This window comes from Myiozetetes cayanensis, unplaced genomic scaffold, assembly GCF_022539395.1.
Source record: "Myiozetetes cayanensis isolate MyiCay16 unplaced genomic scaffold, myiCay2020 scf3, whole genome shotgun sequence".
Classification (NCBI taxonomy): Eukaryota; Metazoa; Chordata; class Aves; order Passeriformes; family Tyrannidae; genus Myiozetetes; species Myiozetetes cayanensis.
Window position 1 is genome coordinate 6,341,734 of NW_026087521.1, and position 23,221 is coordinate 6,364,954.

General features: G+C 49.9%; 2 protein-coding genes across 2 annotated transcripts in view; one reads left to right on the forward strand and one right to left on the reverse strand.

Moving 5' to 3' along the window:
- On the forward strand, positions 1–3,907 carry LOC126644425 (maestro heat-like repeat-containing protein family member 6). The gene is made up of 12 exons (XM_050323771.1): positions 1–21; positions 215–363; positions 624–771; positions 1,019–1,206; positions 1,295–1,432; positions 1,710–1,833; positions 2,005–2,142; positions 2,397–2,573; positions 2,695–2,850; positions 3,008–3,109; positions 3,502–3,604; positions 3,843–3,907. Exons 1-12 carry the CDS (start codon positions 1–3, stop codon positions 3,905–3,907), a joined length of 1,509 nt encoding a protein of 502 aa, XP_050179728.1.
- An 8,254-nt stretch (positions 3,908–12,161) lies between these two features.
- BEND7 (BEN domain containing 7) overlaps positions 12,162–23,221 on the reverse strand; it is a 46,884-nt gene continuing 35,824 nt past the window's right edge. Inside the window, 2 exon segments of the mRNA XM_050324267.1 lie at positions 12,162–14,114; positions 18,859–18,909. Of these exon segments, the coding sequence (XP_050180224.1) occupies positions 14,053–14,114; positions 18,859–18,909 (113 nt within the window). The 3' untranslated portion in view covers positions 12,162–14,052.

Consider the following 23,221-nt stretch of genomic DNA (forward strand, 5'->3'; position numbering starts at 1 on the left):
ATGCTCCCAGCCTGCACTTTGGTGCCGAGAGAGTCGTCTCAGCTGAAGTGAGCAGCCTGTGGCCAGCATTGGATGGCACCTCAAGCCAGCTCTGCCCAGTCCCTTCAGCCTTTGAGGCCAGCACGGCGTGCTGGCAAGGGAAGCACTTGTGGTGCAAAGATGGCCAAGTTGCTGGCTCAGGCAGCTCTCCAACTCTCCCCTGTGCCTCCTCCAGGTGCCGGCCTTTGTGAGGAACCTGCACCAGACCCTCACAGCCAATGTGCTGCCAGAGGACGGGCTGCTCAGGGACCTTTGGAGGGTGACGGATGAACACCCCGCTGATGTTGCGCTCACCCTCCTGCACTGTGCCCCATCGTGTGACAGGTACGGGCTCCACCTGCCTTCAGGGCTCCGGCCTCAGCAGCCTTTAGAGCCCATCACCCTGGAAAGCCTGTGCCACAACCTCTGCCACACACAGTCCAAGTTCCAGGATTCTCTGGGCCCTGTTTCCCAGCCCTACCACCTCAGACCCCCATCCTGCTGCCATGCTCCCTCTCTACCCCTCAAGGCACTGTGGCTCTGCTGCTGGGGCTCTGGCAGAGCTGTGGCCAAACCCCCCCTGACACAGAGCTCTGGTCCTGCAGAGCTGCAGCAGTCATGTGGAGGACCATCACCTCGTCAGGAAGGACAGTGGAGAAGGTGCTGCCAGTGCTGCTCAGGGTGATGGAGGAGTGGCCACTGTACTGCACATTCACCTCTGATGGGGACCACAAGCACATCTATGGCCTGGCTGTGAGTTCCTGCAAGTGGCCTTTGCTCACCTCCACAGTACCTCTTTACTGGCTCTCCATCCTCCCCCACCAGTCCGCCTCCCTACCTTAGGCACTGGGCTGCAAATGTGGCAGAGGGGCAGGTTCAGGAGCACCCAGTCAGCTGCTCCCTCTGCTTCTTCTCTGGCCTTTTCTCTCCCTTGCTCGGGCCCTGCCACATGCACATCTGGGCACTGAGAGCTCTCTCTGGCTCCTTTGTCTTTTTGTAGGCAATCAGAGTGGTTTGGGAGATTCTCCAGAGGCTCCAGTGTCCAGAGCCATTGAAGGAGAACTCCCCCCGCCTCCTGGTGGCTCTGCTCTTCAACGTTTTCATCAGCACAGAGCCCATGCCAGAGAAGATCGACACCTTCTGGAGGCAATGCTGGCAGGAACAGGGACTTGCCAGGAACCCCAAGAGGTGCTCCATCCCAGTCCCCTGGTCCCTGCCATGTCCTTGGGGTGGATCCAGGCCTCCCAGAGTCACCTGGGCTTTGCTCTGCACACAGGTTTGCAGTGCACGTAATCAAGGCCTTGCTCTTCCATCTGGAGTGTGAGGACGTGGTGATGGCCATGGATCGCAAGGCTGCCTGGGACACGCTCTTCCACATGGACACCCACCACTATGCCGTGGGTCTGCTGGCCAGGTGAGACCTCCTTGTCCCCGCTGCCCCAGTCCCTTCTGCCCTGGGAAGGGGGCAGCCCGCACAGTGCCCGTGGGCGTGGTGCAGAGGACCTTGTTGTGGAGGGGTGGCCGAAAAAACTGCAAAAAGCAGGGAGAGGAGGGTGCAGAGGAGGAGCCGCCTCCCCAAGCGCTCCCATCCCCTCCCAGTCTGCTGGGGAAAGACCAGGCCGCTGGGAGTCTGTCAAAGGAGAGCTTTGCCCAGCCAGCTCAGGCTCTCTGGTGCCTCTTTCCCCGGACAGGGAGATGCGCCGTGTCTCCAGCCCCTTGTGTCGCCACATGGGCTGCTACCTCCTCCAGCTGCTCAGCCAAGCAGCAGTGTTGGCACTGCGCTGGGAGCTCCCCGCCATGGCCTTCTTTGTGGAGGTGAGCCTGATGGCCGGTGCTGCCTCGCCCGGCTGCCTCCAGCTCTCTGCCCTCTCACGGCCACAGCTGCCCGGGACGGTTCCTGTGCGCTGGGCTGCTGTCTGGGGCCAGCCCTGTGCACGTCTGGGCTCTTGCCGGCCGGGCGCCCTGTCACTGCTGCGTGCCTTTCAGGTCCTGGACTGCTTGGACATGAGGGAATGTGGCGACAGAGTCCTGCAGATCCTTGCCAGGCCCCTGCAGAGCAAGTGCCCAGAGAGGAATCGCCTGGCGCTCAGGATGCTCCTGGTGCTCAGAAAGGATCCATCAATGGTGAGAAGGGGATAGGCGGCTGAAGCCCTGCCGGCAACCTGGGGCTGGGCAAGGCAGTCACTTGGGCTTGGCTGGGCAAGGCAGCTGTGGCTTCTGCTCCCAGCTCTCCTGCCTCACCCTTCAGCCGCCCGAGTCCTTCAGGACAGGCTTTTGGCCTCTGGGCCCCGCGGCAGCAGCGTGGGGCTGCAGCGCCGCAGCGGGCTTGGCGCTGCTGCCCTCGATGGCTTCAACAGCGCACACTGTGTTCCACACAGGCTGACAGCACGCTGAGCCTCACACCAAGCCTGGTGCAGCTCCTGGGGGATGCAGATGGAGAGCTGGTGGCAATGATCCTGGCTGTGCTCTGGGATCACTTGCGGGAGCCAGACATCCAGCTCTCCAGACCCACTGCCCTGAAGCTGGCTGAGGCGCTCCAGCCACTCCTCGGCAACGTAAGGCCCCTCGCCCCTCAAGGAACAGGCCCTGGGTGCTGCCTGGAAAGCATTTCAGGGTCTGGTCTCAGGCAGGCCTGCAGCAGCCAGTGCTGAGGACTTTTCCTCCCCTTTCTCTCAGGACATCAGCCAAGTGCAGCTGCTCTCCATTCACGTCTTCCACAAGGTGATGGAGTTGGCAGCCAACAGCGCAAGAAAGACCCTGAAGCGCTACGTGGTGCAGAGCCTGCTCCCCCTCTTCTTGCACTGCCACAATGACAACCGGCACGTGGCAAAGGTCAGGACTCCTGGGTTCTGCTGTCCCCACGGGAGGGACTGGGCTGCCTCCTGCCCTGGCATCTCAGGGGCTCCGGCCTCCTCCTGGCCTTGGTCCAGGGACGCAGGTCCTGTGCCCTGGGCTGTGGTCTCATCTCCCGCTCTCCACTTCTCTGCAGGTCTCTCGCCAAGCACTGCTTTGTGCGGCCAGGTTCCTGAAGTGGAGCGATCTGGAGAACCTGGTGATGACAGAGACCCTGTGCACATTTGGCAAGTGCTTGGTAAGGACGATGTGAAAGCCCCAGCCCCAGGCTGGACAAGTGCCCAGCCCCGATGCCCAGGGAGTGGGGTTGGCCCTGTGCCCCTGCCCACTGCTGCCCTGCCCTGTGGGACACCAGCCTGCGCCCCACACGCTGCTGCCTTCCCTTGGCCGTGCGGGCCTCACTGCCCTCCAGGATCCTCTGCCCCTGAGCCCGGGGGGCCACTGCAGCCCCTGCCCAGCTGTACTGTGGGGCAGGGTGGCCCTCTGTGCCCTCCAAACCCGGCCCCAGCAGCTGCTGCCCAGGTCTGAGGGCTGTGCGGGCAGGGCAGGGCAGTGCTGGGTGCAGGCAGTGCCCGGCCAAGGGGCAGAGCCTGAGCCAAGCCTTCTGTGCTTGCCCTGCCGTTCCTGCAGCTGCAGAAGGACAAGAGGAGAGCGGCCAAGTACCTGCGCCAGGCTCTGCCGTACCTGCAGAGCCCACAGGAGCCCGTGCGAGAGGCGGCCCTCGGCTTCATGGGTGAGCCCCAAGCCCGCGGTCCCTCCCGCCCCGCTGTCCCTCCAGCCCCGCTGCAGCAGCAGCAGCAGCAGGATGCAGCCCAGGGCTGTGCTGGGGAGCCCCGAGTGCCCTGGCGGTGCTGCCGCCCTGTCCCAGCCCAGCCCTGGGGCGGCACCATGCGGGAAGGGCCCGGGCTCAGCCCTGCTGGCAGTGTCGCTGGGGGCAGCTGTGCCCTGACAGGCTCTGTGTGTGTGCCCAGGCATTGCCGGCAGGTACCTGAGGGGACAGCACAAAGAGCTGCTGCTCGTCATCCAGGGTGAGTGAGCGAGTGAGGGCAGCGGGCTGTCAGCAGGGGCTGGCGGGGAGGAGCAGGGATCCTGGGCAGGGAGCTGCAATCCTTGCCCTGGCTGTGCAGGGCTGTGCTCCCAGCACGGACGGGGAGCTTTTGGGCAGAGCAGAGAGACCTTTCAGGCTGGAGTGGCTTTCTGTGGCTGGGGGGTACTGGTGGCCAGCACCTTCCAGCTCCTCCTGTTGGGCCCTGCTCCCTGCCAGCCATGGCAAGAGCTGCCATGTGGGATGGCCCTGGCAGGAGGGGCTCCTCGGGTCCCTGCAGATGCTGCCTCTGATCTTGCTTTCGGGCCTTTCTCTTCCAGCCCTGGAAGAGCATGACAGATGAGAGCCCTGCCATCTCCAGCCTGGCACTTCAAACCTCAGAGATCTTCAGAGGCCTACAGAGAGCTCCATCCTCCAGATTCTGGCAGGTCTGAGACTGGCTCTGCAGGCTGTGCAAGTGCCAGCCTTGCCTGCGGGGCAGTCTCTGGCTGTGCTGCTGGAGCTCTGTGGAGAAGTGACCCAGGAAGCTTCATCTGCTGGGACCACCTGAGCGTGCAGGGAAGATCCCTTCTCTGCAAGCGCTTCCTTGGACACCACATGACAATATTAAATTCTGTCTTCACACACAGAGGCCCAGGAGGTTTTTTGTTGCACGGTGTCCCCAGGGCATTGGGCAAGAGGGAAAGGGGTCCTTGCGCACAGCAACACTTGCCCAGGTGTGCAGTGTGCGAGCCAAACGGGCCTAAAGCCTCTTGGCCTTTGGTGCTTGTCGAGGGTTTGCTCTGGGCCAACTTTCTCTCACCCCCGCCTATGTATGCAGACAAAAGAGATCTGACTGGGGAGAATAATATTAGGATTTCTTACTAGGAAGAGAAAAACTAAGGAACTCTAGAGACAACAATTCTAACGAGGCAAAAGTGCTATGTATTTACAGAAATAGTGCTCTCCCCTTGTACCAGTTCAGGAGGAGAAGCAGTCTCTTTTCCATTTGCAGAGCTCCAGCTCTCTGAAAAAATTTTGCAGCCCCTGAAAGTTCCTCTTCCATTACCTCTAGGACGACAGCTCTGATTTGTTGCAGCTGGAACTGTGTTCTCTCTCTCTCTCTCTCTCTCTCTTTTCTGTGTTGACCTCAGGGCTGGGCTTACCCCCTCCTGGGCTAAGATGGGAGGCTGGGGGTTCCCCAGGCCCTGTGGGGTCTTCTATGGATTGCAAGGGGACACTTGCCTACCATGGTCTTCCCACAGTTGCAGGGCATAATGGCTTTTGAGTCTCCCCTGTTTCTTGTGGGGTCCCACCTGACGAGAGACAGTCCTTGATGGACCTCTCTAGCGTGAGTCTACCTTGAGGCAACGGTTCTTCCATTCTTTGCTGTCCCTTAGGCTCACCAATTCAGCTGCACCAGCATGGATCCCTGTCATGGTTTTTTGCTTTTCTCAGGAAAACTGTGACTCCCACTTCTGGGCTCTCCTAGTGTTTCTGCCGCTGCCACAAAGGGATGGGGGAAAGGAAGGGCATCCAGTGGGGAGGACACCCAGAACAGGTTGTCATTGCAGAGTTCTCCCCATCCTCTTTGTTCCCCCAAGGCATGGCATAGCAGCCGATAGTCGCAATCAGACACAGAGCAACTGCAGCTTTCACCATGAGACTGGGCTGTTTTCTTCTGTTTCAGAAGGCAAGGAAAAAAGTCCAAAGAACACAAGGAAACTTGACAGTATCTCTGACCAATTTAATTGTCCTCTGAAGCTCAGCAGCTGAGGGTGGTTTTGTGCTGCAGGTTATCATTTCCATGACAAAATCATTCCAGGAAGGAGCAACAGCTTCTGCCTTCTGATAGATGCTGCCATGAAGAGGGACATCTTCACCTAAAAGAGGTTGTTCAGAGCCCCAACCAACCTGACATTGAATTTCTCCAGGGATGGGGCATCTACCACCTCTCTAGGCAACCTCTTCAGAGTTTCACCACCCTCAGCTGTAAAAAATATCTTCGTATCTAATCTGTCATGCCCCAGGTGATCTTCGTGGTGCATCACAGAGGTGGGGAGGGGAGGTCCTGCACAATTGGTGCTGCTGTCTTGCATTGCACCCTCAGCATCCCATCTGAGCATTGGCATGACTGGGATGAGCAGGGTTTGCTCCATGGGACTCCACCAGAAGACCCCTGCAATTCTCATGAGAGTCCAAATATCCTTGTTAATTGAGTCAACTGCTCTTAAAAGCAAAGATAATGTTTTAGAGGTGATCTTGAACAGGGGACACTATTCCAGTGAGATATAGACCGAGGAGGCAGAGTTTGGGGTAGAAAATTGCTTTTAAGTTCAGCCATTTAAGATATCAGCATTAGTTTTGCTTCTAAAACTCCCCAAATGTGAGCAAGAATCACCTCACCCACCCACACTCACTAAATATTTAGTCATTTTTAACAAGTTAAACAAAGCCCTTTGATTGGATTTATGCTAATGGCTCCTCCGTAGGCATTTCTGATTCATTTACATTTCATTTTAAAATTGCCTGTGTACATTGCTGATTCTCACCAACACCATTAGCAGATAAAAGGAACAAGTAACGGGTCACAGGCGCCACAAGATGGCAATAGTTGAAGAGCAATTTGTTTCTGGAGGAAGAGATCGGGTGTTCGGCAGCGAACCCTCCCTGGAAGGGCAGCGCTGCCTGTGCATTAACCTTCGCTCTCGCAGGAGGGCTTGGGGGACGAAAGCAAAGTGGTTTGTTTGGTGGGTGGGTGGGTTCATCTTCCCCCCACCCCTCCCTGGAGAAGCGATGGAGGAGGAGAGAGAAGATGTGAGAGCTGTTCAAGGTCGGCCCAGCAGTGTTCTGGTTTCAAGGACCAAAACTTGCAGCATGAAGCACAGAGGGCTTGCACGCCCACACAGGGAGCCTCTTGAGTCCTGGCTCTGGGTGCCAAGGTTGGGTTTTCCTGGGTCAGAGCCTCTTGGGTGGGTGTTGCTGTGCCAGCATCCTGTGTGCATCTACAGCACCTGATCTGTGGAGTCAGGAGAAGAGGTCTCTGCCCCACATCAACTCTAGACCCAACACAGAGGGGGTTTCAATGGATAGGAGTGTCTGACTCTGTGACAGAGATAAGATCTGGGTGAGCCAGGGTGCCACCTGATTACTCTTCACACAGTGTTGGATCCTGTATGACCTACAAGCCTCATGTTCAGGGCTTCTGGATGGCCTTTGATACATTCCCCTACACTTTGGCCTCTGAATTGGAGAGATATGGAGGAGCTGTTAGGTGAATAAAGAATTGTCTGGATGGCCTTATCCAAACAGTTTGGTCAAACATTTCATGTCCACATGGAAACCAGTAAGGAGTGGTGTCCCCCGAGGACTCATACTGGGACCAGTACTATTTAATATCATCAGTAACGATGCAAAAGGGGTTTCTGGGGCACCCTCAGCAGGTTTGCAGGTGACACCAGGCTGAGTGGTGTGGATGATGTGCTGCAGGGAAGGGATGCCATCCTCTGAGGTGGCAAGCATGAGGAGTGGGTCCAGGTGAACATCATGAGGTTCAACAAAGCCAAGTACAAGGTGCTGCACCTGGGTCAGGGCAATCCCCAGGGATGCCACTCCTGTGGGATAGGTGCTGGGGGCCTGCGTGTGGGTGACCCACGGCCAAGGCAGGAGGTCTTCCCCAAGAAGACCTTAAATGAGAGATGGGGAATGATCCATCACGCTCAGTGGAGGGCAGTGAAGGAGCTCATGTCCGTAATGAATGTTAAATGCAAAATCTGTGTTAATGCACTGGGGTTTGGCACTCTATGCTGTCCAGGTGATGAAGCCAGGAAGGTGATGCCCTGTTGAGCAGAGGAGCCAGGAGATGGAGGAGGTCTGGTGGCAGCACCCAAAGCTCCATCTCTGTGGGATGCAGCACATCCTCTGCCATGTTCTGACTCCCCTTCCTGGGGACTGGCAGCAGCACCTGGGTGTTCAGGGTGGCCATGGGCTGCTCAGGAACCTCTGCCTGTGTTTTAGTCCTGGGGAGGGAGCGAGGGCAGCAGGATCCCCAGTCAGGGTGTCTTTGTGGTGTCAGATCCTGTGTGGTATCCTGGACCAGAGGGACAGAAAGGACAAATACATTGTGAGTCACCAGGTGTCACTGATGCTGTCCTGTTCTCTGACCACACTGTGGTGGTTGGGCCAATTTTATGCAGGCAAAGGTTGTTTCTGACACTGAGGCAAACCCCATTCCCTGCAGGGTGTCCAGCCCAGTCTGTCTGCCCTTGGCTCTCCCCACAGCATCATCCCCGTACAGGCAGGGTAGATGAATATGTAGGAAGTGGATAACCTACTGCTGCTGCCAGCATCAGGCCAGGGAGGTGGGCTTTGGGGACTGAGCCATCACTAGGAAAAATCAAGAAAAACAAAGGGTGGATGGCGTCACCAGCCAAAAAGTGGGTTGGATGCTGTGGGCAGTACCTGCCACAGCTGTGTCAGGAGTCAGGGATGTGGCAACAGGGAGAGCTGGGCTCTGAGTGCACGTGCAGGAGCTCAGGGAAAGGGAAATCAGGAGGGAGCAGAGGTCCAGCTAAGAGCAGAGCAGTTTACACACATCCCCCGTGCCGTGATGAATGGAGACATGAGATACAGTCGGTGAATCATGAAATCTCTCGGGATTAAATGATTACATTAATCTTTGCTTTCTCTAAGCCGCAGTAATGGCAATAGCCACATGCTGGTTCCAGTCCAGAGCCATCCGCGCTGACTTCACGGTGACTCGCCGGGCAGCTGGCGCGGCTCACACTGTCCTGACGTGCGAATGCCCCCTCGTCCCTCTCCAGCCCACACTCACTTTCACCTGGTGACTCTGGGCCAGTGCAGGGCTGCATGGATTGGCCTTTTCCATCCACCCTGACCTGCCCAGGCATCACCTGAAAATGACACTTCTCCTGAGTTAGCCGGTGATGGACATGACCAGGGGACATCCCTGGCCATGGTGATGGCTGTCACCCCAAGCTGGCCCCATGGCCAGGCTCCAGAAGAAGCCACAGATCACTGTGATGGCTCTTGCTGGGCATAGGTGGATGAACCTCTTCACCCCATGCTGGTTGGTAGCTTCAGGGGCAACTGTGGTGTTGTGAACACATTAAAATGTAGTTATGTTGGATTCCTCCACACCTCAGAGGATCTGGGCGGAGGAAGGAGCTAGTGCAGAAACTCAAAGGTTTGTGTCCCCCATTTCCAAATTCCCCCATGATCATCTATTTTCTGCCCTCACTAGCAGTCAGGCATAACAACATATGCATGGAGGGGAGGAGAAAAAGCTCATGGAATTATTATGGGTTCTTTTAAGCCCAGAATTGATGTTTACACACCAGAGCTAAATTATTTATACACATAATGTTATAGGTTTCACATCGGTGGCTTTTATTAGCAGTCGACGGATGAGAAATCATACCTGACCTACTTGTACAAACCTCTCTTGTGCCTCTCTGTGATGACAGTGTGGCAGCAAGGGGTGAAGGTGCTCACCCCAGCCCAGCTGTGTGGATGCTCGAGCAGTGGGAGAGCCAGTGGAGGTAGAAGGCTATCTCAGTACCTCCTACAAGGCATTTTGCTCCTTTAGATTTAGGGGAGAACAGGCACAAGGGGGTTGTTTTTCTTGCAAAATCCTGGCTACATCTGTTTCTCTAGGAGGCCCCATGCATTTTTTTTCCCCAGGACCACGTCCCCTCCCTTCCCCAGCAAAGGAGAGCTGTGCTTTCCCAGTGAGGCCTCAGCAGAGGGGAGGTTTTTGGGGGTGAAGGTTTCTCTGCTGGAGGGGTGGCTGCATCAGGACCACCCATCCCCAAACCACTCTGATGTGACAGCCTGTGTTTCCCCCAAAAGACTCAGCCAGCCGTTTCTAAACCAACATGTCACAGGCACCTGAGATGACTTTCTTCTTGTCTCGCAATTAATGCATTTTTTATAAAGCCCAGGCTCCAGTTTCCTTTCATGTTACCAGGATATCCTTTTTCCTCTTCAGCTTCAGAAGGATTTTTTTCACCCAAATTATTAATCTCCAGTGTCCTGCACACAGGACAGAGGGATGAATGGCCCAGCAAGGATGCTGGAGATGGGCTGGAGCTCATGTGTGGGTGCTGACAATGGCACTGGCTCCATCCTAAAGCTGTTTCAACAGGTGGAACTGCAGCCTGGCAGCAGTACATTCTGGTGGCTTTGCAGCACAGATGAGGTTTAGTGCCTTGCAAATCGCAGCACACAGCAACATTTCTTGCTCGTAATTGTACCTTAAACACAATTTAAGATGCTCCACTTAAATGTTACAAATAACAGTGTATTCACTGGTTAAAAAACAAACAAACAAACAAACAAAGCCACACTTTAGCAGCCTGGCCTGTATCAGCAATAGTGTGTTCACCAGGGTAGTGATTGTTGCCCTGTACTTGGCACCTGAGGCTGCACTTTGAATCCTGGATTCAGTTTTGGAGCCCTTCCTACAAGAAAAACACTGAGGTGCTGGAGCGTGTCCAGAGAAGGGCAGCGGAGCTGGGGAAGGGTCGGGAGCACAAGTCTGATGAGAAGCGGATGAGGGAGCTGGGGGTGTCAGGCTGGAGAAAAAGAGGCTCAGAGAGGACCTTGTCACTCTCTAGAACTCCCTGAAAGGAGGTCATAGCCAGATGGGGGTCGGTCTCTTCTCCCAACTAACAAGCAACAGGACAAGCAGAAATGGCACCAGGGGAGGTTTAGATTGGATATTAATCCCTGAAAGGGTTGTCAAGCACTGGCACAGGCCGCCCAGGAAGTGGAGGAGTCATCAGCCCTGGAGGTATATGTGTAGATATGGCACCTGGGGACGTGGTTTAGTGGTGGGGTTGGCAGTGCTGGGTTAGTGGTTGGAATTGATCTTAAGGGTCTTTTCCAATCTAAAGGATTCTATGATTAGATGACTGGGGATGGATGGATAAACGGATATAAAACTGTACATGACCCATCAGCGTGCACTCACAGGCCAGAAATCCAGCTGTATCCCAGGCTCCATCACACCAAGTGTGGCCAGCGGGTCGAGGGAGGTGAATCTGCCCCTCTAACTGGCTCTGATGAGAGCCCACCTAAAATGCTGTGTCCAACTCCGGGGTTCCCAGTACAAGACAGATATGAACCTGCTGGAGCAGGTCCAGAGGAGGCCACGAAGATAATGAGAGATGTAGCACCTCTCCTGTGGAGAAAGGGTGAGAGGGTTGGGGTTTCTCAGCCTGGAGAAGAAAAGGCTCTGGGGAGTCGTCGTAGCAGCTTTTCAATACTTAGAGCAGAGTCATAGGAAAGATGGAGAGGGACTTTTTACTGGGGCCTGCAGTGACAGGACAAGGGACAACAGTTTTAAAGGAAAAGAGAGTAGGTTTAGATTAGATATTAGGAAGAAATTCTTCACTGTGAGGGTGGTGAGGCACTGGCACAGGTTGCCAGAGAAACTGTGAATGCCCCATCCCTGGAAGTTTTCAAGGCCAGGTTGGATGGGGCTTTGGGAAACCCGGTCTAGTGCAAGATGTCTCTGCCCATGGTAATGGGGTTGCAACTTTAAAGGTCCTTTCCAACCCAAACCACCCTGTGATCTATGGCTTAGCTGCTCTTTCCATACTCCCCAGTGGGGAGGGCCTGCACTAACTCGTGCCATGCCATACGGATGCAACACAGGTACCCGGCTCCAGCTGATCCGTGCAGGCACCAAAATGAAAAGGGAACTCTCATCGGACTTCTTACCAGCAGCGTTTCCCTAGCACTCCTTACATAAAGCCAAAAAGGTGTGGCGAGCCACTCTTTCACTCCACTGGCTCCTTGTAATTGATGGAAGATTACCAGGAACGTGTTTTTGCAGGAAATATTTTCTAAGGCTAAACAACATTTGATGAGGGTGTGATAATGAATTACCAAGCATATATCTTTGCAGCTACTCCAAATTATGAGTGTTGGTTTGTCCTTCCCTTGTGTTGTTTCCATAGAAGCAGAGCTTAACCTTTTAAGTGCAGATTACAAAGGCACCTAATTCAATTAAAATTAGACTTCAAGCATATCAGTACTTAATACTCAAGAGTTATTATGTGATTGGATATAGATGTTGTTGTGATTGGCAGGGAGCATGGTTTCCGGCTGAGCCAGATGGAAAAACAGCACTGTGGTGGGAACTTTTAAGGTTTTCCTAGGCTCTTCCCTGTGTAGTCCACTAATTGCCAGGTAATTCCTCTAAAATCTGTGAATCCAGCACAGAACACAGGGACGCACATGCAATTAAAGTTATTTATTGTAGGTTTTCTTTTCTGAACTGACAAAGAGGATTTCCCAGAGATCGGCAACACGACACAATGTTATACACCATTTCACAACTAGTCCCTTGTCGCTTTATTAAGAACATAGTAATTTAAAAATATCTAAATATTTACATATTAATAAAACATATATACAGAAGATTGAGACGTTTTTACCTAAATATGGAATGATTTTTTTTTTCTTCTCTCTAATAAACCCTATAAAAAGATTTCTGAAGAAAGTCTGAACAGTAGTCACAGTAAGTAAACACAAATGCAATCTTCCAAATTTACAAAATGCTGATTTCCTTGCTGAAGGGTTACGATACGGACACGACGGACTGGAGACCCCTGCCCTGCGCAGGCAACTCCAAGCCACGAAGGAAGGAAAAGACTCAAAATTTAAGGTTTGCAGTGCACATTCAATCTATTCCACAGTTTCAGAGAGAATATGGTCATTCCTAAAAGTCCATGGAAGGTGGGTGGGGAGGGGCTGGGAGCCTCGTTCCTCAGGTGCCGAGAGAACAAACCGTTCCCGTTGGCTTCAGTGTTATTTGTGGGTATTCTACGACGTCTGAGAAACGGGCTTTAGGGTTGTTATTTAAAAAAAAGAAAAACATGAAGTATTTTGAAAACCATCCCATTGTGTAATAGCACTTCTGTTGAGACACTCAAAAGGCCAAATAGTTTCCCCCCAAAAAAAAAAAAAAAACAACAAAAAAACCCAAACAAACCAAATGTACCTAAGATACACACAGGGAAAGGAAACACAATGGTAAAGGTTCTAGCAAGCTGTCCCTCGAATTGCAGCAAACATGCTCAAACTACCTGGTGATCGACAGGCGTTGCAGGTAAGACCTTCTAGATTTTTTTCCCGACATTTTTAAAGTGAATTTAGTGCTGATGAAAGGTGCAGAAGTGAAGGTTCGCATGGAGGGCTGTGTAGAGTTTTACCTCAGCCCTGACCTGAAAGGACTGACCCTTTCCACGTCTAAGAGGGTAGTGCAATTTCTTGATCGATTCACTCAGCTGCTGAGATATCAATACAGTGCCAATCGAAAGGTGACTTTTTTTTAAAAACAGGTGAATATTGTCTCCCAAGGGCAGTGGCTGAAAAATCACGGTGAGCAGACCCTCTTCCTGGAAATTGAAAGATTAATACATTTTGAGATTGCGGTGGTAGGGCAAGCTGGGGGGAACGGTGAGGGGAGAATAACCACCTCCAGCAATCTGCTCTGCAAAGATGCTCGAGAGCCACCGCACTAGGACCACGGAGGGGAAACTGAGGAATAGTTTCTCCTTGCTGTAACTGGGAGACTGCTGGGAGGAATCCTGCTTTATTTCCACCTAAATCCAGCAAGGACTTTTTTAATCACAGCTGTGTACGACTGGTCATTGGTACCGCAGCAGCCAGGAAAGGAAAAGTGGGTCTGCAGAAGCAAAGAGCTTCGGCAAATCAAGTGCTCATCGAGCCCCCAGGGTTCAGGATGGAGAGAGATGCCACCCTGGTCCCTGGGGACAGGAAGAGTCACCACTTCTGCGTGGCTTTAAGATGAAACACTGCTGGCAAGCATACAATCACGTGGAAAAATACAATCATGGAGGAAAAATAAAGGCAAGAGAACGACTTCAGAGTGGATGCCCCGCTAATTCAGTAATGCATTGGATACGGAGGGAAATCACCTTCAATTAAGATGAAGAACAGTGAAGCAATCCGGTGGTTTTATATGGAAAATGCATGGAAACAACAGAGACTTGTAAGGAAAACTGTGTGGATGCCCACGTCCTGCAGTGTTCTCACGCCGAGCTTGCAGGAACGTTATCAACGGGAGAGGGTGTTTCTATCTGCTAAGAACACTGATGTGAAATTCAAACTGAAAAATCCGGGTTTGCATCTAGCAGATGGTCCGTTGTGGTGTCGAAAAGGTTACCTGGAGGGGGAAAGAGTTTGAAGACATCGGTTAAAAAAAAAACACCACAAAAATTTAAGGTATCAGTAATTTGCCACAAAAAAGTTGCCATTTTAGAATTATGGTAATTACGTATTTGAGTTTTAACTTTAATTCTGTGATGGGGTTGAACTTCTTGTGTGCACGCAGGCAGCGGCTGCTGAGTTCCATTTAGAGTAGAGCTCAATTGGCTAAAGAAAAGCAAATTAAATAGATTTTTTTTTTAATACAAAATTTGCCAGCCAAGTTTTTCACACGACACACAGTGCAGCCCATTTCAGCGCTGCACTAGGCTCTGGCACAAACTGCACTGCAACGCTCACCCCTTTGAAGTTAACGGTTCTGAAGAAGTGTAAAAAGCACCACATGAATTTTAAACCTGGAGTACGAACTTCGGGATCTTATTTGGAAGAAAAAAAAAACAAAACCAACAAAAAACCCACTCCACAGCACTTTAAATGCATATGGGAGAACACATACCTATATATATTTATTTTTTAATATATACATATAAAAGGTGCACAGTATGATTATATCCCATCTTTTTTAAAGCACTTTAAGAATATGCTTTTTCTAAACAGAACAATGAAAAGATGGACAGAAGAATTACGACGAGAGCGCTAAGAACACAGGGCAAATAGAAGACAGACATCAATCAGCCTGAGAGGCAAATGCACCCAAATGAAAAGGGAAGACTCATACAATCACGCATTGAAAGGATAAAGATTTATATTACAATAAAGGATTTATATTTAAAGTTTCAAAAAGGGTTTTTCTTTTTTTCTCCCCCAAGTTTCGTTTTCTTGATATTGTATTTCAAGAGAAAAGGAGACAACCTGTATAGAATTGGATTGTTGCTGTTTTCTTATCATCTGTTTCTTTACCAGGAGATTGCTCTCATCTTTTCACAAAGCTGTATCACCCCTAGACCCGAGGATTGGGATGTTAAGTGTTTCAGCTTCCTCTAGGGATATCAAAATTATTTCTCATCTTGAAATTAACCCCAGTGTGGAGAAACTACACAAATTTTCAGCACAGCTGTGGTCCAAGGCAGAGGTAAGGAGGGCTCCCTCATGGTCCTGTATCTGCCTGTATCTTTCAAATGGAATTTTTGAGATGAGGATTCAAGAAAAGGCTGTTGCAGCTGCCTTACATTTGTTTTCACATGCAGAACTTATGGGTTATGCCTTCCTTCTCAAACACAAAATTCAGACCTTTCACAGAAACTGTAGACCAAAATAAGATGAGCATTTTTGCAATACCAACTCAGATAGAAAGACTCTAAAAGCTGCCACACTGTCATCCTGATAAAGATCTATCTCACACCTTCCAGGTATCCTGTATCACTGGGAAACTACTCACTCTTTCCATTTAGCCCACAGTAATTACCCCCAGAGCTGTCTGATTTGTCTCAGCTCAGCTCTGGACACAGCATTCAGCTTTTGGTAGGTGCAAAGACCTGAGCTAATTGTTACAGACAATTCTAGTATTTTCTTGAGATTTATCTGTCAAAGGACCAAAGTTCCCAGCAAGTTTAACTGCCACAGTTCTTCCAATTTACTTTAAACACCCTTCAATCAACAGCCTTTAAAGCCAAGGCCCTCAGCGTGGAGGGTGATTTTACAATGGGAGCATCATTTCTGCTCAGAAGTGCTAAAATATAATTGGGAAAAAATGTCTTCCTTAGTTTTATGAGGATGTACCAGCTCCATTTTTTACCAGGCTTTTGAGCTCCAAAAGAGGGTTCTGAAAACAAAACACCCCCTGAACTCCTCAAACCCCAGGACTCTGCTAATTGTGGGCACAGAGGGAGCTGATTCAAACCAGGCTGTGTGCACCTGCAACAATGAACTGCACTCAGAGCCCGGTCCTGCCAGCAGCAAAGGAGAGACACCTCCAAACACGACTGGAGCTGACCTGACCCTCCCTTTGGAAGCAGTCCTCTTCCCACCAATAATGAAGAGAGCTGAGAGCAACCACACCTCTGACTGAGGTGTCCCAAATGAAGTCTCAGCCAGAGGCTGTGATCCAAAACTGTGTTGACTGAGGCATTTCAGCATCACTACTCCACATATATCCAGATCTTCTTCTTCATGCCACCAGTGTCACAGGCAGGATTGAGAGAGCAGGAAAGGCAGATTAAAGGTATCTGAGTTTTTCCTTTTTTTTGGCACCAACATTTGCCATTGATTCAAATAATTCTGAGTGCTTTTCCTTCACAAGTCTTTTCAGTCACAGAAGATCAAGACAGCAACTACTCGCAGATAGCTTCTGTACCCCAACCTTTCTCCCCATCCAGTCTCCTGCAAGATCCCCTCAAGCAATCCAATTCACTCTGGTTTTGTTGTACCAGCATACCAGGTTAACCTCTGATCACTGATCATTTAGGTTGGAAAAGACCCTCCAGATCATCAGGTCCAACCATTAACCCAGCACTGCCAAGCCCACCAACAACCATGTCCCGAAGTGCCACACCTACATGTCTTTTAAATCCCTTCAGGGGCAGTGACTCCACCACTTCCCTGGGCACCCTGTTTCAATGCCGGAAAACCCTTTCAGGGAAGGAATTTTTCCCGAGTCCATCATTTACCTGCAACCAAGGCCCATCGTACTAGGCACTGCACAAACACACAGTCAGAGAGACTCTGCCCCGAAGATTTTTCAAGTTAAACAGAGAAGACACCTGAATGAATTCTTCTTTAAGGAATCTGTCAGTAACACTCCTTTATAAAACCAGTTATACTAAAACAGGGGAAAACCTCTGTAAAACTCATATCCCACCTCTTTTGCTACATTCCTTGATAGAAAGCATCTGTATTTTGACTCATGATAATTACTGTCATTATACTGTCTGTATATCACTTTAGATATTTTGCTTCCAACAACAGTATGATATGACATGGGTATGTACTATAAAGAGGCACTTGCACACATATAATAATGGGTGTGAGTCAAACACTTGGCTTACAGCCTGTGAGCATCACTTCCCCCCAGTGCAAACTGCACTGTGGTTTATTTATTTAGGCATTCTTCCATGGGTACTGTGGAGTAGAACGCATCACAAACAAGTGTTTCAGCTCAGAAACTGCATGCATGGATGCTCGAAGGTGCACAAGCAAGCAGACCACAGTGGTGATCCGCTGTGGAGAGGAAAGGGAGTCGCCTTCTCTACCACAACCCTCTCAGCACCCTCATTTCCATCCCCAATGTGCGACACAAGTAGTAACTACAGAAGCTGCGCTCAAAGAAACGCGCAGCAAACCGCTAATTCTGCTCCTTAATGTGATTACCAGAGCGATGAAAAGATAACACTGCATCGCATTAACAATCTTTATGAGGGTCCTCTCGCAGCGGAATTGCTTCCCTCCCTGATAAAAGAAACGAACAGGATGTCACTTGGAAGAGACCTTTCAAGCCAGAGCTTCCTGCATCCATTATCAGGAGCGCACCCTGAAATGTTATTTAGCGGCTGGCCAGGAAAGCAGCGCGGCAGCTCCCAGGCAGCGCGTGCTCCCAGCCCCCGCTGGGGCCATGCCAGAACCAGACTAAAGCTGCTTGTCCTCCCAACTGCTCCGCTGGTCCTATTCCTTAGTAACTGCACGTGCTCCGACAGCGCTCCACGGCTGGCAGCTGCCGCTCCTGCACACAGCCTCGGTGTGCGAGAGCCCCTTCTCCAGCCCTCGGGCAGTTAGGGATTAGGGAGCCCTCGCACAAGAGACAGATGCTGTGATGGTTACTGGTGGTCTCCCGTCCTCCCCACAGCTGTCAGGTACCGTGCCATGCGCTCAGCAACCCAGTTATCAGACCTGTCCTGCTCCTCACAGCAATGGAATCACGGATCTCCAACCACCCTTCATTGCTGCACCTTAGAAATGAATAACATAACAACCGCAGTATAATCCATGACCCTGCTTGTCTGCTCAAGAGCCTCCCTCCTTTTAATTTGGCTTTGGGGATAAGGGGCAGCATCTGGGTGACATTACAGGGAAATGAGTCTGAAATGCAGGGAAATGACCATCTCCCCAGACTCTGGCCCCACTGGATTCTTACAGGATGGTAGCTCAGCTCCTGCCATCAGGGCACCTATTGAGGGACTGACTCTTAATGAGAGGGTGCTTCAAATGTCAGTCTTGGCCTGTCTTGATTTCAACACCAAATACAACAGTGTACAAATATGTTATTTCCTAGTCCACACAGCTGCAAAGCCAAGCTGCTGTTTAGCAACTGTCAGGCTTTTAAGGCAGGGTGGCTGCACTTCCAAGAATAAGTAAACCAACACTTAACTAGCATATAAATATCTCTGCAATCCTTCTGTGAGTCCAAGATATTATTGCTAATACCTTGGACAACCAAACAGATGCTGAACACATTACAAATTATTGTGTTTGTCCCTACTGATAACTCTGCTAAGGAATAAAAAGTACTCCCAGAAATATCAGGGATGAGCACAAGTCCCTATCTGCCATAAGAAGGGTAACTTACTGGCCTTATTAGCTTAGCTGCTCCCATGCACCTTGGGGTTTTATGAATATGAAATTGAGGGGGAAATGTTAAGATTCCGATGCATTTGTTTTTTAATACAGGTCACTCAAAACTTCAGAAAGCAGAGTCCTGGGTGCAATTACCCAGCTGCACACGGCACGCCAGGATTACTGAAAACGGCTTCTGTGCCATAAATAAACAAACACACATACTGGAGGCTGATAAAAATTTTAATGCATTTTACCTGTTTGTAGTAGAGAAATGTCCGGCTTCTCATCACAGTCAGTTGCCTCTGCTGATTACAAATATAAACAAGAAATCTCATTACTTTCACTGAATAGGGGAATGCGATTAAAAAGCTACAGACTGTAGAGTGATTTTGCATTTTCTATCTACTTTCCTCAGCTGCAATTTGCAAGCGCTCAGTTAAAAACTCACCGCTTGGAGGAAAAGGTCATATAATAAAAATGCAAACTCAGAAGAGGGAGTTGGGTATTACGAAGCAGTTGTGCCAGCAACGGGATGGAGCAACACTTGCTCTTTTTAAGGTTTCAGGATATCCCTATGATAAAAGGAGTTGCGATTGTTTGATAAAAGTCACAAGGAAAACCCCCAGTGGTCCTTGGAGGAAGAGCCTCCCAGGCTGGAACTCCACCCTCCGACAGCTGCCGTCACCCCACGCCTTCAGGGAAAGGGTGAACACCCCCATTTCTGTACCCAAAAAAAGGGTGAACACCCCCATTTCTGCACCCAGACTTCCTGTGGCCACAGGCAGGCTCATTTTGCAGGGGCCAGATTTACAAGGGCAAAATGTCCTCAAAGATACAGGGGGGGGTGCCCAGGGTAATTACAAAAGGCACATAACCATGCAGGCAATTACTGTGTATGTACACACACGTGCTTTCAACCCACAGCTTATGCAAGACCATTTGACTTAATTTGGCCCACGGTGAAGGAAGGCTGAAAGCCTAATTTGTTCATCTCCCATTTGCCAGAGGCCAAGGGTATGCATAAAGATAGCTCATTGCGCTCAGCAGATGTGCAGGGACTTGTCAGGCTCTAGTACTGGGATGGTGCACATGAACCCTGAGTAAGTCGTAGGTGTGTAACAGGAAATGGGTGCTTAACCTACACAAGCCCTATCCAAAATCCTATTACCTTTGTCTTTTGCACTGCAGCATGATATTTAAGGCTTTTATAGCACAATGAGATCTTCAGCAAACTAGGTGTGGTCACAAAGGACAAGCCCATTATCACTGAATCATAGAATGGTTTGGGTTGGAAGAGACCTTAAAGGTCTCCCAGTCCAGCCCCTCTGCAATGAGCAGGGGCAGCTTGAACTAGATCAGGTTGCTCAGAGTCCAACTTGAACTCTAATGTTTCCAGGCATGGGGCATCTACCACCTCTCTGGGCAACCTGACCCCGTGTTTTACCACCCTCACTGTAACATCTTCTTCCTCGTGTCTAATCTACATCAATCCTCTTCTAGTTTAAATTTATCAATTACACTGTACATGGCCAGTGTGGTGGATATACATCTGCTCACATCCATTCACTGCACAACATCCTTAGGGATCAAATCTGACCAAGGCTGCAGATGCCCTGAGCAGCTCAGTTCAGCTCCCACTTGAAATTAAGGTAAGTGTCCTGGTCATCTTTACCATGGTTCTGCACATGAGGATGTTGAATTGCTGCCTTTATGATGACATTGTAAGAACTAATCCAGATCCTAATCTACACCAGTTTCCTAATGTAATCCATGAACCACTGGCAATCCATCCCTGGACCAAGAGGCTGCTCTCTCCCATGTGCCTGAATGTCAGTTTACTTTTTAGCTATATGGTCTCTACTCAGTTCTGCAAAATTAATTACTAAAGAAAACATGAACAAACTAGGAACTCTAATACTAAGTAGCTTCCCTCCCACAGAAGGAGGTTTAAATGCAGAGTCCTGACAAGTTCACGGCACAGACCTGTAAGTGACTCCGTGCCTTGAATCAGTACTGTTTTCTGCTTTTTGTGTGAAGGTGGCACACTGGGTAGAAACAAATTCAGTACAGCTCCCTGTGAAAACACTGAATTTTGGAAGGGATGGGCTCACTAAATGGAAAGAGGTTCCCTAGGCTGGTTTGAATCTGGACCAGACTCTCAGTGATGGAAGGACTGGATGTGCAAGGGAGGAGACAGCACGGTGCCACAAGCGGCTGAGAATCAGCCAGCAGGATATACACACCTTAAAAAATCTGCAGTGTCAATCTGAGGCCAACTTCTAGCTATGTTGTGAAGAACTACCTGCCACCAGGTGATTCTGTGGCACAGCAACTCAGCATGCAAGAGACAATGCTGTATCTGGCCCCTTGGGTTGAAAGGACCTGAGCTATGAAAATGGGGGAAACAGGATCTGAGTGCTGGCAATGGACTGGAGAGCCTTCCCTCTACGAATATCGGGGCTGGTGCCAACAAAGGCTGCCCACTCAAGCGACAGCTTTTCTGGAAGTCTCTGCAGTGACACTTGAGGCAGCTCTAGAGATGTGGTCACCTTTCTGCCTGACTGCTCTTACACCTGGCTAACACTGAACTCAGAAGGCGGCAGTAATACAGAAAGAAACAAATGGAAGTGAGGAACTACCTTGCTTTCAGAAGATAAAGACCTGAGTCTCTGACTCTGCAGAACCAGAAGTTACCTGGCCATTTTAATCTGGGCACAAGACCGAGAGATGAAGTTCAGCTCTCCACCAATTGTTTCAGTCTCACTCCTCGTGCCAGCACAAATGTTTATACAGTCACCAAGACCAGATCCAGTTAAAAACTGACAACATGGCCACAGGAATGCGTGTGCCAGTGCCAGAAAGGGAGTGGGAGCACAGCAGATGCCCAGGGAGCTACTCATTCTTCTCAGCAGCTGCCAGAATTTGTTTTATCAAACTGGATGTGTAACTGCAGCTCCAGGTGAAGTACGACACAAAGGAATGACAAACACCTTGACCTCCAAACATGGATATAAAACACCAGCTTCTCACATGTCATTCCAAGCAGGAAAGAAGGTTTGCCTTTGACAACCGCACCCACAGACGGTCAGCCAAACCCCACTTGTCTTGGGCCAGCTTGCAAGACAAGGCACGCAGGAATAGATCCTACTGTGGGAATTCAGAGCCTCTTGTCTGTCCTTTGCTTAGACAGAGTTCAGTAGCTCTTGCACAACAACCCTGGTAGTTGTTTCCTTAGGTTGCACCCAAACTGGGTAGCTTCTGACATACATGTTTGCCTGTTAAGTGTACACTTGCTGCTTTGCTCCTCGGACAGATGAACATGTGTGCCCAGGGCTGGGAAGCTGAATACAGCAGTTACTCACTTTAATACAGCTGTTTTTATCTAAAATACTGGCCATAAACACACTGTACCGCATGCTGGGCTTCATCCTACATCCTTCCTTGGCCCTGTGTGTATTGCTGATTTCTTGCAGCATGTATGTATTGTGTCAAAAGCACAAAACAGGGAATCAGAAGAGAAATAGAAAGAAAAAAAACCCCAACCTCATGCAAAACAATGGAAGCAGCAGTTTGAACAAGGATATGAGAGAAAAGGCATATTTCCAGAAAAACAGTAAACTCTTTTTCTCCTTCTTCCCAGTATTTTACACTGCAACAAGGTGTTAATTTTAAACAACGGTTCAAGAATGAAGCCCCACGGCATGTAATTTATTTAAATGAATACTGTCTGAAAAATTTCAGCATGTTTTCTAACATTGCCATACTTTCCTTGAAGGAGTAGGGCAATCCAAAGTTTCCAGGTAATGCACAAGGCAATCACTTCGCACGAACAGCTCCTACCCTGTATAACTTCGGCAGTATTAGAATAAAATCACAGAACATCCTGAGTCGGAAGGGGCCCACAAGGACCATCCAAGTCCAACTCCTGGCTCTGCACAGGACAGCCACAAGAATCCTACCATGGGATTATTTACATATTGTTATTACATGTTACCCACACGGTATCAGCTTTCCTGCCTCACCATGGACAACTGCTATGGAATAAAGGCTCCTGGGCCCTTCAAAACATAAAAAGGGAGGAACTTACTGTGGTAGACGTGTGGCCCCTGACCTGTTGCTTATTAATGGATGGAGAGTTTAGTAATCAAAAGGTTGGAATGCTGTGTCTGGCACAGAGGTGACAGGAACAGCCAGTCAGCTCCTTCTGATTTCACCAGTTTTAAGATCCCTCTTAAAAGGCAATTTGCATTGTAAGTCACGCTGCTTTAAGAGAGGAAACCTATCCACCTACCTCTTCCTTTCACTTCTTGCATCCCATCCCATCCACCACAACAGTTCAGCTCCTCTCCTGGGAGAAGACAGACCTGGCACTACAAAGCTACAGTGTGCTGTGCTATTGGCATGAAGTGGGACCAGTAGTCAAGACTGAAGAATATTATTATACTCTTTAATTTTAATTATAACATCTGTTTGTAACATTAACCTCACAGTCTCTACTCCCCTTTGTGACAGCCAACTTGTGAAATTCTGAAAACACTGAACAAGGCCAATAAAAATTTAATGGCAGTGACAGCTTTATTCTCAGATCTAACAAATAAAAAAACCCTACCCAAGTCT